This window comes from Ctenopharyngodon idella, chromosome 10, assembly GCF_019924925.1.
Source record: "Ctenopharyngodon idella isolate HZGC_01 chromosome 10, HZGC01, whole genome shotgun sequence".
In the NCBI taxonomy this organism is placed as follows: Eukaryota; Metazoa; Chordata; class Actinopteri; order Cypriniformes; family Xenocyprididae; genus Ctenopharyngodon; species Ctenopharyngodon idella.
Window position 1 is genome coordinate 23,995,001 of NC_067229.1, and position 17,320 is coordinate 24,012,320.

Here is a 17,320-nt window from a genome sequence, read left to right on the forward strand (position 1 = left end):
TTTCTGCGAATGCTTTTAAACCATTTAAGCGCACCAAAAGAGAAAAAGAGAACGCACTGTCTGTGAATGTCCTGTCACACACACAACGCACAGAAAGACGCGCGCCAGTATAGTGAGCATGGACGGCACACCAGTATCGAGTTCTCCGTCACGCTTGAACAAACAATAACACACACAATAATGTCAAAAATGTCCGTTTTGTTAAATATCACCATTGGAGCAGCCTTAAATGAGTTAAAGTCCATGTGAACTGGAAGTTGCAAACGACTTTTCTCCAGTGTTGTGACGTATTTCCAAGCGAAACGGAATATTGAATAAAGGGCAGGGGTTTTACTTCAGTGCTCCTCCTCTCCATCTCTCGCTCATAGCAGACTAACGGTTGGAGGGGTGTGGTTTAAGCGTTTTCAGCCCAAGCCGTCAAACTGACGTCATCAGGGAAGGAACGCCATTCCAGACCGGAAGTAACTTTTCAGATTTTGATTAAAGATTACCACGACAAACAAATTTTTTTCTGAGTATTAACTTGCATGGATTAATTGTTCACCACAAGACTAATAAAATGCACTAACAAAGTAAATAGTGTCAATTTTGATTTCATGACGACTTTAAAGTCTTAAATGAAAAGTAAAGAGTTGTGAGAAAGAAGAGTTGTGAGAAAGTGGGACACGTGTGAGATCCACGCCATGTGCAGCAGCGGCAGCTCTTAAAGCTACAGCAACCAATGTCAATGAAAATAATGAAACTTTAAAGCTGAATGTAGTTTTAATAATGATTAATCTTTAGGCTATAAAGTATGCAGTGCAGACTGTTTGGTAACTTTATTCAATTTCTGTATTTGTCCTATCTGTGAGACAGGTAGGAAGGGCACAGGTAAATATGACATTTATTATGGGTTTATGTGAGGATTGTTCTAAGTTCAATTAAATTAAAAGTTGTTATATTTTTAGAGACTAACAAATGTAAAAAAAAAAAAAAAGAAAAAGAAAAAAGATAGCTTTCAGTTACACTAAAATGTTGAATGGCTATAATTCATGTTTAAAATTGGGGGGGGGAAGAAAAATCAATTTCATCGAGACATCAGTAGCTGTATTAAGGCCCGGGTATACTTCACTCTCCGCAGCCAGACGCGTCTCACGTGCAGTCATGTCCGCGCATCTTTCAAAGTATACTCAACTACGGATGTGCACGGATGACCGAGTTTGACACGTGCAGTACAATTTAATTCACGAGTCGTGCTATCAACGAGACTTCACTGGGCAGGATCAGAGAAGAAAAATAGTGCATCCACCATTGCAACATAGTTCTGAAGATACACCAAGAGAACAAGAATCAAAATCAGTGGAGATGGATAAGCTTCTAAGTTTACTCTTGTTTTTGAATTGCTCTTTCCACACACTTCTTCGACAACCGCACACTGTGCTCAGTACTGTGCATCTTGCCACCTAGTGGACTCTTCTGTACAGCTTGCGCATGCACTGTTGCACATGCACAGTCTCGAAATTTGGCCACCTAGTGGACTCTTCTGTACAGCTTGCGCATGCGCTGTTGCACATGCAGTGTCTTGAAATTTGGCCTGCACACGGACGGGGTATGCGGCACTTGAGTGGTCCGCTCCTGTTTGCCAGATTTGGGCCACAGTTATGCCGCATGTCAGCCATGAACAAAACAAATGAAGCAGAACTGGCCCACATCTGGGCAAAAGTTCATTTTAATTCTGGCCCAGATCCAACACCTTGCTTTGGCCCACATACGGCATGGAATGATGGTACTTGGGCGGTCCACTCCTGTTTGCCAGATTTGGGCCACAAGCAGTCCATACCAATGCCGCATGTCAGCCATAAACAAAACGAATAAAGCAGAACGGGCCCACATCTGGGCAACAGCAACGTATGATCCACAAATAAATGTAAAGATATTCACAAACAATAATTGTATGCACAAATGAATAGAATGAGATCCACAAATATATATTAGGAGTTTCACAAAAATTAACTGAATTCACAAATAAATAAAATGAGATTTGCTAATAAAAAACATATTCACAAATATGTTTTTATGTCAAGCACAACTCTGCCTGCATTTATTTGTGAATGACCACCTGTACATTTGTGAATTGCTTTCTGTGCATTTGTGAATCACCTCACACATTTGTGGATCTCTTCCTGCGCATTTGTGGATCACCTCCACCATTTGTGGATTCTGAAACAATTCTAGCATCACGACTTCAGACAAATCCACAAATAGGTCGACTCCACCCACCGACTACTCAAGCCAATCAGATAACGGCCACGTTGCGCTGACCAATTACAGCACACTTTCGCTACAACCAATCACATTTTGCTTTACAATCGGGGGCGGTCTCGTCCTGCATTGGCTTAGAAAGGAAGTAGAGGGTTCTTAAACAATGGTACAGTAAAAAGAGGTTTAGAATTTATATTTCGTTGGACCATTAGACTGTGTCAAGCCAAGCCAAACTATTATATTTTATGCGCCATTTAAAAATGCCAGAGAAACAGTGCTCTCTGTTATGGGAACAACAAAGGTATATTGGATGCAGATGCGTCATGAAAGTGTCAAGTTATTCAAGATTAAACAGAAAGCCTCAATAATTAGCTAATAACTTATCTAACTGGATTTAACCTTGTGATAAACATGCGAGTTTGCAAAATAGATTAAACTGTCGTCACATAACAAACCAGCTATTAAACATTAACAGGCCCTTAAATAATATTTTAAACATTAATTAAACGTTTTAACATTACCATTGTTTGTAGAGAAGATATAGACTTTTTACGATGTGACAGGTTATTGAATTACATAGCCTATAGATTAGGTAAAATGTCCAGCAGTCAAACACTTGATCACGCAAATATTTCAGATGAATCAGACTTAATAGTTTTTTTATTGTAAAAGTTATTTACAGCATCCAAAATAAATACAAAAAATGTATTTTTCAGCATTGCAACCTCTTTATTTCCATTATCCAAAACCATAGCTGCAGTGATGCCGAAGCTCGTACTGGTACATCACTGATGCTCATTCAGGCTCATATTTGGTATTATACATGGTATTGTGCAAGTGTGGTATTATAGTTACTGTAGAACGGGACATCCGTTTACTGCCACTGACTCGTCGTTTCTCACCGTGCCGCTTGTAGACAGTAAAGCTGCATTTACATGGACACTAATAATGTAATCCGTTTGTTTATAATGATTATAATGCCTTCTATTTGCTGCATCATGCCATGCCGTGCCGTGCCGCTCGCGTCAGGTAGACGTGTTATAGCTGGGGATCTGTGAATGATCATAATTCATGCCTTTATCCCGATTGACTGATCCTGATGGTAATATAAAGAATATACTCCAAAAATATTTTGTGTAGCGGACCCTGTCCGAATGATGGCTGAAACTTTATTGATGAGATTCATGAAGTTTTATTGTACATTAGCTACCAAGATATATCTGTTTACATTTTGTAAACGGGGTGTTTTTTTTTTGTTTTGTTTTTTTAAACACAAACAGCACTTCAGCTCAATTCGAACTCAATTCGCCCATGGTGGAATAATACGGAGCTCCTTTCAGAGTCTGTTCCTGCTCCCGATTGTAAAGCAAAACTTGATTGGTTGTAGCGGGAGTGTGCTGCGATTGGTCAGCGCAACGTGGCCGTTATATGATTGGCTTGAGTAGTCGGTGGGTGGAGTTGACCTATTTGTGGGTTTGTCTGCAGTCGTGAAGCTAGCATTGTTTCAGAATCCACAAATGCGTGAGGTGATTCACAAATGCGCAGGAAGAGATCAACAAATACCTGCAGCGATCCACAAATGCACAGAATGCAATTCACAAATGTACAGGTGGTGATTCACAAATAAATGCAGACAGAGTTGTGCTGGTGACATATAAACATATTTGTGAATGTTTTTTATTAGCAAATCTCATTTTATTTATTTGTGAATTCAATTTTTGTGAAACTCCTAACATATATTTGTGAATCTCATTCTATTCATTTGTGCATATGATTATTTTTTGTGAATATCTTTACATTTATTTGTGGATCATAATCTATTTATTTGGAATTTTGCTACAATTCTACCCCCATAGGAACATGATCACGCGCACGCGCACACCAGGCCTTTGTCTGTGAAATATCCACCGCGTGTCTTTGCAGCATGTGGAATTGTCAGTGGGAGTAAACAGTTCTCGCGCACACTGAACGAGCAGGTACGAAACGTGTAGAGCGAGGGGAGACTTTCCAATACCTAGTTAGTGGCCGTTCACATGTCACGTCTTTTGCGCATTCAAGTTCGTTATTTTAAAATGTAGACACGGGACGGACTCTGCCAAGATGGACTAACAGCTGATCATACCTGTACAGGGCGTTTTTTTTTTATTTCTTATCTCCATAAGTAGTAGTATAATCTAGTAGTAAAGCTAATGCAACAGAGAGAGAGAGTGAAAAATCCACATTCAAACCAAAATATCTGACTTCCTGTTGGTTGGAGCTAATGACTGTAAATTAGAAAGTTGTCCGGCTTAATGAGAACAATGTGTGTACCGAGTTTGGTGACTGTAGGTAAAAATACCCCCCCCCCCCCCCCCCACACTTTTGTCAAAAGGTGGCGCTACTGAGCCCCTCCACCATGCCTGTTTCTAAGGCTTTGTCCATGTCTACTGGTCGACAACATTGATGTGTGTGTCGAGTTTCATGCAATTTGAAGCATGTTAAGAGCCTCAAAAACACTAAAGAATATTATCAAAGTTTGACATGTTGCCATGGCAACAGTATTTAAGATATCACAAATACATTCACAGGTCTACATCTGCCATGTTTTGACATTATTGTGATAAAGTTTGAAGCAAATCGGGTAAAAAAAAAAAAAAAAAAAGGGTTATCTCAAAGCATTTTGAAAGTGACACTTCCTACTGCCAGTTGGTGGCACTATAACTTTGACTCACAATAGTCACATCCATGTGATCGGACTCCTACAACGAACACACAGCTGAAGTTTCATAAAAATCAATCAATGTATATATAAGTTATAACACTTCCTTTTACCCTTTTCTCGCCATAAATTCATTGCCTTGCCACGGCCAAAGCGTTCGAGATATCAAAAATCCGCTGGCAATTTTACATCCTCAATGTCTTGTCTTCATGCTGACCGAGTTTGGTGGTGATCGGATTAATCGCCTAGGAGGAGTATATCAAATTCCAGAGCATGCGTTTTTCAAACAACCCGTAATAGCCGACTTCCTGTTGGGGTGGCGTATAACTTAGAGCACGAAAGTTGTTAGCCCCGATGAGACCTATATGTGTACCAAGTTTCATACTAATACGTGCAAGCGTGTTTGATATATGGACCAAGTTCTCGGACTTTCTTCGAGGGGGCGCTGTCGAGCCTCCCTGCCACGCCCGGGTACCAGCCTCTGCGGCGTCCTAATGGCCGCAGATTCCAATGTGTATGCCAATTTTTAAGAGTTTTTGAGCATGTTAAGGCCCCCAAAAAGCCCTGAATGACGGAAAAAAAATAAAAATATATATCTATATCTAAATATAGCTGCAAGCAGCGATGATGGGCCAAAGCCCGGAGGCACCGCCACCCCGGTGGCTACAGGGCAACTGTGCATGGCAGGCAATGGGCATTTAAAACAGTTAAACATAAAAGGACTATGTCAAATTCAAACCACATTTACTGCAGCAGCTGATGCTCCTATGATCACAAACCACAACAGCCACATCCGTGAGATCGTTTAAATTGAGATGACTTTCATGTCATAGAATATCATAAGTCAATTTAAAATGAGTGCAGAATATCATCCTACTCTGACATGTCTGTGTTTTTTCTCAGACAACCCCTATAAAAATTGTAGAGCAAATTACATACTGTTATTTGTGCAAACTCCACAGTGCTCTGAGAAATCTAATCCAACCTTAATGCGAAAAAGTGTTAAAGACCACTAATCAAGACTGTAATACACACACAAACAGGGAGGGGGGAGAGAGAGAGAGATATATACACAGACAGTGACTGTTGGCAATTTTTCATCATCAATGTCTTGACTTCATGCTGACCAAGTTTGGTGGTGATCAGATTAATCACCTAGGAGGAGTATATCAAATTCCAGAGCATGCATTTTTCAAACAAACCATAATAGCTGACTTCCTGTTGAGCTGGCGTATAAGCACGAACGTTGTTAGGCCCGATGAGGTCTATGTGTGTACCGAGTTTCATACTAATACGTGCAAGTGCGTTTGACCAAGTTTTCAGACCCCGTTCAAGAGGGCGCTCTCGAGCAGTGGACAACATGCATGTAAGCGAGTAAATACAGGAAAATTATGGCAAAGTCATTTCAAAGTGCCAGACTTTCTGCTGCCAACAGGTGGCACTTTGAGCGTAACTGAATATTGCCATGTTGATGTCTTCAGGCCAGGACTATTATCGAACAGGTGAAGTTTGGAGCAGATCGGACATTGTATGCCTGAGTTACAACAATTTCCTGTTTCGTGTCGTTAATCGCAAACATTAGCACTCAGCCAAGTGTTGCATGACTTAACATGTTTCTAGTATGTTTGGAACTTCTTGGCATATTAAAATGTGTTTCAGGGAGTGAATTACAGTGTAAAGCATGCCATTTCCTGTTGCCAGCAGGTGGCGCTATGACTAACTGAATATTGGCATATAGATGTCTTTAGGCCAGGACTCTTATCACACATGTGAAGTTTCGGACAGATCGGACATTGTATACCTAAGTTACAACAGCTTCCTCTTTCATGGCGAAACATCAGACTTTGTCAGGCCGCCACGGACACGCCCTATAGCGAAAACTCTAGATCTTCGCAATTTAATGTCGCAAAGGCCTTCAGATTAGACCGACCAAATATGACGTTGATCTGATTAAAGCTCTAGGAGGAGTTCGTTAAAGTACAACGTCTGGAAATGGCAAAAAGTGCAAAAATTTTGCAGACAAAATCCAAAATATCTCACTTCCTGTTGGTTTTTGCACCAGGAGACTTTTTTGTAGGTATTAGGCTGTTACATGTGTCTACCGAATTTCATACCTGTACGTGAAACGTGGTGCGAGGGGCACTTCGTTGAAATTTTGTAGGTGGCGCTATCAAGCCATTTTGCCACGCCTAATTCTGAGACCCATAACAGACGTAAATTTTCACCACTTTTGATGCGTGTGCAAAGTTTCATGAGTTTGAGCATGTTTAGGCCCTTAAAAATGCAATTCATTTCGGAGAAGAAGCACTTTTGTCAAAAGGTGGCACTACTGAGACCCTCCACCAAAAAAGTGAAACTTGTATATTATATTCATTCATTACACACAGACTGATATATTTCAAATGTTTATTTCTTTTAATTTTGATGATTATAACTGACAACTAAGGAAAATCCCAAATTCAGTATCTCAGAAAATTAGAATATTGTGAAAAGGTTCAATATTGAAGACACCTGGTGCCACGCTCTAATCAGCTAATTAACTCAAAACACCTGCAAAGGCCTTTAAATGGTCTCTCAGTCTAGTTCTGTAGGCTACACAATCATGGGGAAGACTGCTGACTTGACTGTTGTCCAAAAGACGACCATTGACACCTTGCACAAGGAGGGCAAGACACAAAAGGTCATTGCAAAAGAGGTTGGCTGTTCACAGAGCTCTGTGTCCAAGCACATTAATAGAGAGGTGAAGGGAAGGAAAAGATGTGGTAGAAAAAAGTGTACAAGCAATAGGGATAACCGCACCCTGGAGAGGATTGTGAAACAAAACCCATTCAAAAATGTGGAGGAGATTCACAAAGAGTGGACTGCAGCTGGAGTCAGTGCTTCAAGAACCACTACGCACAGACGTATGCAAGACATGGGTTTCAGCTGTTGCATTCCTTGTGTCAAGCCACTCTTGAACAACAGACAGCGTCAGAAGCATCTCGCCTGGGCTAAAGACAAAAAGGACTGGACTGCTGCTGAGTAGTCAAGTCAAGTCAAGTCAAGTCACCTTTATTTATATAGCGCTTTTTACAATGTAGATTGTGTCAAAGCAGCTTTACATTGATAACTGGTACATTATTTGGCTGCACAGCAGCTCTTAAAAGAATAGTGTCAATGCAGGCAGATCAAAGCACTGTTGAATATCAAATGTCAAGTCAAATGTCAAGTGTCCCCAACTAAGCAAGCCAAAGGCGACAGCGGCAAGGAACCCAAACTCCATCAGGTGACATCAGGTGGCAGACAAGTGGCAAATAGGTGTTTAAATGGAGAAAAAAACCTTGGGAGAAACCAGGCTTAGTCGGGGGCCAGTTCTCCTCTGACCAACAGTGCTTTGTTACGATTCAGGTAGCTATCATAAGTCCGAAAGGATCGCAACATTCAAAGTATTTATTCCAGTTCCATCCAATTGAGGATCGTATTCATCACGGCGGTATGGACGGTTGTTGAGGAACTGTGTCGTGGCTGTCATGTCGATGAGGCCCTCACAGTGGATGATCCAAAGTAGTCCAAAGTTATGTTCTCTGATGAAAGTAAATTTTGCATTTCCTTTGGAAATCAGGGCCCCAGAGTCTGGAGGAAGAGAGGAGAGGCACACAATCCACGTTGCTTGAGGTCCAGTGTAAAGTTTCCACAGTCAGTGATGGTTTGGGGTGCCATGTCATCTGCTGGTGTTGGTCCACTCTGTTTTCTGAGGTCCAAGGTCAACGCAGCCGTATACCAGGAAGTTTTAGAGCACTTCATGCTTCCTGCTGCTGACCAACTTTATGGAGATGCAGATTTCATTTTCCAACAGGACTTGGCACCTGCGCACACAGTGCCAAAGCTACCAGTTTCACCACCAAAGCTACCAGCTACCTGGTTTAAGGACCATGGTATCCCTGTTCTTAATTAGCCAGCAAACTCGCCTGACCTTAACCCCATAGAAAATCTATGGGGTATTGTGAAGAGGAAGATGCGATATGCCAGACCCAACAACGCAGAAGAGCTGAAGGCCACTATCAGAGCAACCTGGGCTCTTATAACACCTGAGCAGTGCCACAGACTGATCGACTCCATGCCACGCCGCATTGCTGCAGTAATTCAGGCAAAAGGAGCCCCAACTAAGTAGTGAGTGCTGTACATGCTCATACTTTTCATGTTCATACTTTTCAGTTGGCCAAGATTTCTAAAAATCCTTTCTTTTATTGGTCTTAACTCCCTCGGGTCGGCGGTCACGCCGGCGATACCACCTCGGTTTTTTTCTTACCAGTGTGAAACAGACTCAAAATACTCCATCAATGTTGCACATATAATTAAGAGTTATACACCATTAAAATTTGTGGAATATCTTCTTTTATTTGTGTACACTCAGAGTAAAAACAAAATGATGTGCTTTTTGCAAAATAAAGAAAACTAACATGATGCGTGATCTCTCGTCTCCCTCTGAACGAAGTTTAATCTGATAGTTTTCAGAAAATGAACTGTAACTTAGTGAATACTAATGACACAAAAATGAGACTTATGTCTCAAAAAACGTTGAAATGTCAGGTTTTAAATCGTGTAAGTCAAATCGAAAACAAATATTCTGTGTTTATGTAATCTGTATGAAAAGAGACATGTCAGAAGTCCGTGATTCAGCTCATTATCCGCTAATGCGGCCACGCCCACGGAGCGAGCGCTATTCAGACGCAAATTCTGAGGCAATACATGTATACATCACCTCAATCGTGCATTTATTGTCTTGAAAAGTGTTTATCTGGATGTTAAAGCCATGGTTAGCGATCTCTGGAAGACATGCCGTTAGTTCCTGAATGTCCTGTTCTTCTTTAGAGTAATTTGTGAACTAAAGGTGTACAGAGCGCCCTCCGGCTGCGAGTATGAATTGAAAACAGTATCCAGCGCTCACAGTGATGACAATAAATATTGAATAAATATTACTCCTCTGTATAGAAAATTGACATAAACATATGAGAATCCATCAATATTTCTCCAAATGTGCATGCTTTTAAGCTAAAAGACTATATGAAATGCCATAGAGGTAACATGAATGTTCAGACGCTTTGCATCACAGAAATACATTATTTTTTAAAGTATATAATAGAATACCATTATTTTAAATTGTAATAATATTTCACAGTATTGCTGTTTTTTCTGTATGTTTGATATACACCATGATGAGCTTGAGACATGATCACAGAGGGTTTTTTTTCACAGCCTACCTGACTGAAAGGCCTCATTAATATGCAGCTCATTAGAGGTTCTTTATGCGATTCTTTTGTCTTCTCAGGTGTAAATCACCCATTATTCATGATGATTCACGCCTCCACGCAGGCAATTTTACATCCTCAATGTCTTGACTTCATGCTGACCGAGTTTGGTGGTGATCGGATTAATCGCCTAGGAAGAGTATATCAAATTCCAGAGCATGCGTTTTTCAAACAACCCGTAATAGCCGACTTCCTGTTGGGGTGGTGTATAACGAAAGTTGTTAGGCCAACTTGCAAGCGTGCAAGCGTGTTTGATATATGGACCAAGTTTTTGGACTTCATTCAGGTTGGCGCTGTCGAGCCCCCCTGCCACGCCTGGGTACCAGCCTCTACAGCGTCCTAATGGCCGCAGATTCCAATGTGTGTGCCAATTTTCAAGAGGTTTTTGAGCATGTTAAGGCCCCCAAAAAGCGGAAAAAAAATAAATAAAATAATAATTTAATAATAATAATAATAATAATAATATAGCTGCAAGCAGTGATGGTGGGCCCAAGCCCGGTGGCACCGCCACCCCGGTGGCTTCAGGGCAACTGTGCACAGTGGGCAATAGGCATTTAAAACGGTTAAACATCAAAGGACTATGTCAAATTCACTCCACATTTACTGCACTTTAAGGTTGCGCTATAAAGCCCCTCCTCCCCACCTGTTTCTAAGGCTTTGCCCATGTCTACTGGATAACAATCCTGATGTGTGTCGAGTTTCATGCCATTTGAAGCATGCTAAGAGTCTCAAAAGAATCTAAAACGAATATTAAAGTTTGATGGGTTGCCAAGGCAACAGTGTTTGAGATATCACGATTCTTTTCAAAGGTCTACATCTGCCATGTTTTGACATTATTCTGATGAAGTTTGAAGCAAATCGGGTAAAAATAAGAGGGTGATCTCAAAGTATGTTGAAAGTGACACACTTCCTGCTGCCAGTTGGTGGCGCTATAATTTTGACTCACAATAGTCACATCCATGTGATCAGCCTTGTACAACGAACACACAGCCGAAGTTTCATCAAAATCAATTAATGTATGCAGAAGTTATAACTCTTTCTGTTTCCCTTTTCTCGCCATAAATTCGTTCCCTCGCCACGGCCAAACCGTTTGAGATATACAACATCCGTTTGCAATTAAACAACTTCAATGTCTTAGCACCAAGTTAAAAAAGTTTGGTGTAGATTGTATTAAACCCTGTAGGAGAAGTAGTATAAAATTCATAGCCAGTTTTTTCAAAAAATCCACATTCAAACCAAAATAGCTGACTTCCTGTTGGTCGGAGCTAATGAATGTATATTAGAAAATTGTCCGGCTTGATGAGAACAATATGTGTACTGAGTTTGGTGAGTGTAGGTAAAAATAACCCCCCCACTTTTGTCAAAAGGTGGTGCTACTGAGCCCCTCCACCACGCCCATTTCTAAGGCTTTGTCCATGTCTACTGGTCGACAACATTGATGTGTGTGTCGAGTTTCATGCAATTTGAAGCATGTTAAGAGCCTCAAAAACACTAAAGAATATTATTAAAGTTTGACATGCTGCCATGGCAACAATATTTAAGATATCACAAATACATTCACAGGTCTACATCTGCCATGTTTTGACGTTACTGTGATGAAGTTTGAAGGAAATCGGGTAAAAAAAAAAAAGAGGGTGATCTCAAAGCATTTTGAAAGTGACACACTTCCTGCTGCCAGTTGGTGGCACTATAACTTTGACTCACAATAGTCACATCCATGTGATCGGACTCCTACAACAAACACACAGCTAAAGTTTCATAAAAATCAATCAATGTATGCATAAGTTATAACACACTTCCCGTGTACCTTTTCTCAGCATAAATTTGTTGCCTCGCCACGGCCAAACCGTTCGAGATATCAAAAATCCGCTGGCAATTTTACATCCTCAATGTCTTGACTTCACGCTGACCGAGTTTGGTGGTGATCGGATGAATCGCCTAGGAGGAGTATATCAAATTCCAGAGCATGTGTTTTTCAAACAACCCGTAATAGCCGACTTCCTGTTGGGGTGGCGTATAACTTAGAGCACGAAAGTTGTTAGGCCCGATGAGGTCTATGTGTACCGAGTTTCATACTAATACGTGCAAGCGTGTTTGATATATGGACCAAGTTTTAGGACTTCTTTCAAGGGGGCGCTGTCAAGTCCCCCTGCCACGCCCGGGTACCAGCCTCTGCGGCGTCCTAATGGCCGCAGATTCCAATGTGTGTGCCAATTTTCAAGAGTTTTTGAGCATGTTAAGGCCCCCAAAAAGCCCCGGATGACGGGGAAAAAAATAATAAAAAAATAATAATAATAATAATCCTTAGAAAAACAATAGGGCCATGCGCCTTAGTGGCTTGGGGCCTAAATATAGCTGCAAGCAGCGATGGCGGGCCCAAGCCCGGTGGCACCGCCACCCCAGTGGCTTCACAGCAACTGTGCACGGCGGGCAATAGGCATTTAAAAATGCGTCACCAAATATACTTGGGCAGCTGTTAATATTAATATTATTGTTAATAAAAGTCTATGTGTGGGAAGCACTGATAGATATATATATATATATATATATGTGTGTGTGTGTGTGTGTGTGTGTAAAAATTAAACAATATACTTATTTTGACCTGTACTTATTAAAATATATAAAACAATGTGATCATATTAAATTTTATTATATTTTAAATGATTTTCACTTCCTTACAAAAACTTCTGGTTGACAAATGTGTAAAACCTAGTGGTTTGAAGGACAGTCCAAAGTAAAAAGATTTAAAAAATTAAAATAAGTATTTGATTGCTGCACTGTGATGCTTAAATAGAGTCTTTTAATGTGTCACCACATCATTATTGTTTAACCCTCTGGGGTCTGAGGATTTTTGGGGCCCTGGAGAAGTTTTGACATGCCCTGACATTTGTGCTTTTTTCAGTTGCTTATAAACATAATAATGGCAAAAGTGTCATTACACTGTATTCAGCACGTACTAGACTACCATAATATGTGAGCAACATGTATGTACATGTTTGTATTTGAGAGAATAACTGTTATGCGTGGTTATTGAAAAAACAAAAAACTTAAGTCACTGAAATATAGTCATAAAATAAATATTAAATATGTGTTCACAAGACTTCTGGGTATTGGAGGTTGTAGACTAGAATTTTTGCTTCAAAAGGATGTAAAAATTATCCTGCCTACTCGTTCATATAAAACAATATATTGATTTAAATATTGTAAGACACTTCTTGTCAAGAAAGACAGTATGTGGGAGGCGTGAATCTTCATGAATAATGCTGTGATTCACACCTGAGAAGACAACGACCCGCATAATGACCCCTTTCAGTCAGGTAGGCTATGTGAGAAGACACTAAAAAAATCTAAGTACAAAGTAGTTTTTTTTTTTTGGTAGTTTATTCAGAATATAGTTAACAATATAAATGAGACACATTTTGAATAAATGAGGGCACATTTTGAGTATACAGATTTACCTGGAAATAAATCCTGTGAACGTCACTTACCTGGCATTCCAAGGTGTTTGGTGTTTCTGCACTGGAGAGAAAAAAAAAACCTTTCCTGCTTCCCGTCAGTGATCTCACCATTATATTCTTTCAGAATGTCCAGTGTGGGCCAATATCTGGTCACTATGATTCTCAAATCTGTGAGATAAAAGAAAAAACCCTCTGTGAGCATGCTGATAACAGATATTTTTAATGTTTTTGAAAGAAGTCTCATGATCATCAAGCCTGCATTTATTTGATAAAAATACAGAAAAAAAACAGCAATACTGTGAAATATTATTACAATTTAAAAATAATGTATTTCTGTGATGCAAAGTGTCTAAACATTCATATTACCTATATGGTATTTCACTCATCTCAGTATAGCAATATAGTTTGGGAATAGCTATGGCAGTTTACTAAGTTGTGTAGTAAACAAAACCCCGCGTCAATCTGCCCCATTAATTCACACTGAGACACAAAACTTGCAGAATTCATATTAAAACAGTTTTTTTTGCGGTTTAATATTCACAGACACTATATTGCGATTAGAATAAAGAATTTGAGAATAGAAACAACTTACCTTTCACAATCATCGGCTTGAGTTGATCCTCGAAATGAAAGTGAAACCAGCTCTTCCACTGAGGTAAATCCTTTTAGAATTATTCCTCACCGCCTCTCAAAACGATGAAAAGTACATGAAACTGACTAAACTTGATGCCTTTTTCCGAGCTGACGCAGGCGTTCACTCTGTTGCATCGATCGCCTCAGAATTTGCGTCTGAATAGCGCGAACGGTCCGTGGGTGTGGCCGCATTAGCGGATAATGAGCTGAGCCGCAAACTACTGACATGTCTCTCTTTTCATACAGATTACATAAACAGACAATATTTGTTTTCGATTTGACTTACATGATTTAAAACCTGACATTTCAACGTTTCTTTAGATATAAGTCTCATTTTTGTGTCATTAGTATTCACTACGTCACAGTTTATTTTCTGAGAACTATCAGATTGGACTTCATTCAGAGAGAGACTGCGGCTCGCGCATCATGTTAGTTCTCTTTACTTTGCAAAAAGCACAATGTTTTGTTTTTACTCTGAGTGTACACAAATAAAAGACGACATTTCACAGATTAGAATGGTATATAGCTCTTAACTGATATATCCAAAATTGACAGAGTATTTTTAGTCTCTTTTACACTGATAAGAAAAAAACCGAGGTGGTATCGCTGGCGATACCGCCGACTCCAGGGTGTTAAATATGCCTAACATGATTTTTTGATATATAAATATTGTTACATTGAATGACGTTTTAGTGGGTGTTTTCTTTAAATCATGGTAAAAATGTATTAGTCATTATTTTTTGCTCAGAAAAATATAAAATTAAACAAAGCACATTCTAATGTATGGGAAAAACCTAAATTTAAAGCTGTATTACACTTTTTGATGCTTGAAACCACCTATTCGTCTTTGACCCATAAGCAGTCTGTTATGTCCTACGTGAACGTAAACAGGAGAAAATCTGATGTGTAACAGTATATTTCAGAGGTCTTCAACCCTGCTCCTGGGGACCCACTGTCCTGCAAAGTTTATTTCCAACCTGCTTCAGCACTCAGCACACCTGCCTGTGTATTTTCACATGATCCTGAAGGCTTAATTAGCTGCTTCAGGTGTGTTTGTTTAGGTTGGAGCTAAACTCTTCAGGATAATGGGTCCCCAGGAGCAGGGCTATGTTGTAGTATATTAGATCTGTGCATTCATCCTTAAAAGGACAGCAGCCTCAAACTGTTACCGTCTGTTTCATTAATGTTAATAGAAAAAAATTAAACTTCACTGTTTTTTACTGAATCACTTTTCTATATTTAATATGAATCGATTTATATTTAATTCATACAGTGAGGACTATACAATGTTTTATTTTTACATTTGATTAGTATTTCTTACATGTTCAATAAACCTAGGCTACTGTACCTGAAAAACTTTTTTAAAAGTTTAATTTGTGTATTTTGTTCTATTGTATTTGTCTTACTGTTTGTAATTAGCTTTGTTCCTATTTTTATTATAAAAAATAAAATTAACTGCCTTGCTTTATTACAGAAGACTGCCAGTCATGTGTGTAATGAATGCAGTCTGCTTAAATAGTATTTGTTTTATAATATTGGGTTGACTAACATGAGAAAAAAAAAAACTAAATAAATTTCAAGGTTCACATTTAATTCAGTGGGAATTTTTTTCTTCAAGACCTATTAAATTGTCTACCGCAGTCAAATAGGAAAAGTAACAAAACAGTAAACTAGAATCAAATCTATGCATATATGGAATCAAAATTTAATTTAAAATCATGACCTCAAGAATCGATTTGAATCTAATCGTGAGGTACCAAAAGATTTTCACCCCTATAAGCAACTAGGAATAAAAGAGAGTGCAGATGGAGAACCAAAAAAAAAAAAAAAAAAAAACTGCATTCTAACAGAAGCCCCACAGTGTAACTCCAAATTAGCAACACAAAACTTGATCCTATATTACAGTAATTTTCAGTGATGAAAGATGGATTTGCTGTCAAAGCTAAATGCATGTCTCGGAGCAATAGCCTTGCGGGCAGCGCTCCAACATTTTCCGCAGCTGTGCCTCAGTCCGGGCTCTAGGTCCTTTGCCTATCCTGTTCCATGTGAGTGTATAATATTGTATGATTTGATATGTGATATAAAAAGAATAAAACTCACCGAACCGCTCTTGTACCATCATGGCCACCTTTTTGCCCACATGAGTGCTGCCTGTGAAGGACAGTAGACCCACTCGCTCATCTTTTGCCATGGCTGTGCTGTTTAAACACACACACACACACACACGACTAAATGCCTTTCTCTGTACAGTAAGAGTATGGTATCAGAATAACTGTCTAAATGTTCATGATGTATCAACTGGACATATGTGACTGTGAAGTGCTAAACTTATAAGAGTACAAATGTGCTTTAGTGCTTTCTTTCAGTTTAATGTATTTGTCACATACCCAATGTCAGCGCCACCGCACGTCATAGAACAAATCGCACCAGGAAGATGGTTGTGCTCCAACACCTCAGCTACAATCCTACACAAGAACATGAAAATAAATAAATAAAAAACAGGGTCCGGATATAAGAGAGAAAACACTACAAACCCAAGAGCTGAAACTCAAAACCACAAGCTAAGAATTCATCAAAATTAGGGACACACAATACATTATCTGTTATCAGTATTTTTTAAATGTATCACACATTATTGAATATATAACAGTTTCTGCTTATTTTAAAGTGCCCCTATTATGCTCATTTACAGGTTCATAATTTTGATTAGGGGGTCTACTGCTCTTCTAATGCTCTTTTTTTTTTTTGTCTGCTCTGATTGGTCAGCCGGCATCAGTCTGTTATGATTGGCCTACCATTTAGAGCGTGTGTCGGAAATGCAATGCCCCTTACCATGACTGATGGCTTTTTGAGGCGCTTTAAATACTACTGTAATTACACCAACTATGGCATACATTTTTGCCATATTTCAAGCCCAAGATCGGCAATGATAGTCAAGAAGAACATGCTGATCAGCCTGAATCACTTTAGCAAGCACAACTTTACGTTTCACAGTAGTAACT

At 39.4% G+C, this 17,320-nt stretch overlaps 1 protein-coding gene across 1 annotated transcript in view; it reads right to left on the bottom strand.

Annotated features, from left to right (window-relative positions):
- The window catches only part of aldh7a1 (aldehyde dehydrogenase 7 family, member A1), a 105,798-nt gene that overhangs the window by 52,190 nt on the left and 36,288 nt on the right, over nucleotides 1-17,320 (bottom strand). Inside the window, exons 8-9 of the mRNA XM_051908834.1 lie at nucleotides 16,706-16,783; nucleotides 16,419-16,516 (exon numbers count right to left, since the gene is read on the bottom strand). Coding sequence (XP_051764794.1) covers nucleotides 16,419-16,516; nucleotides 16,706-16,783 — 176 coding nt within the window. The remainder of the gene's footprint in view (nucleotides 1-16,418; nucleotides 16,517-16,705; nucleotides 16,784-17,320) is intronic.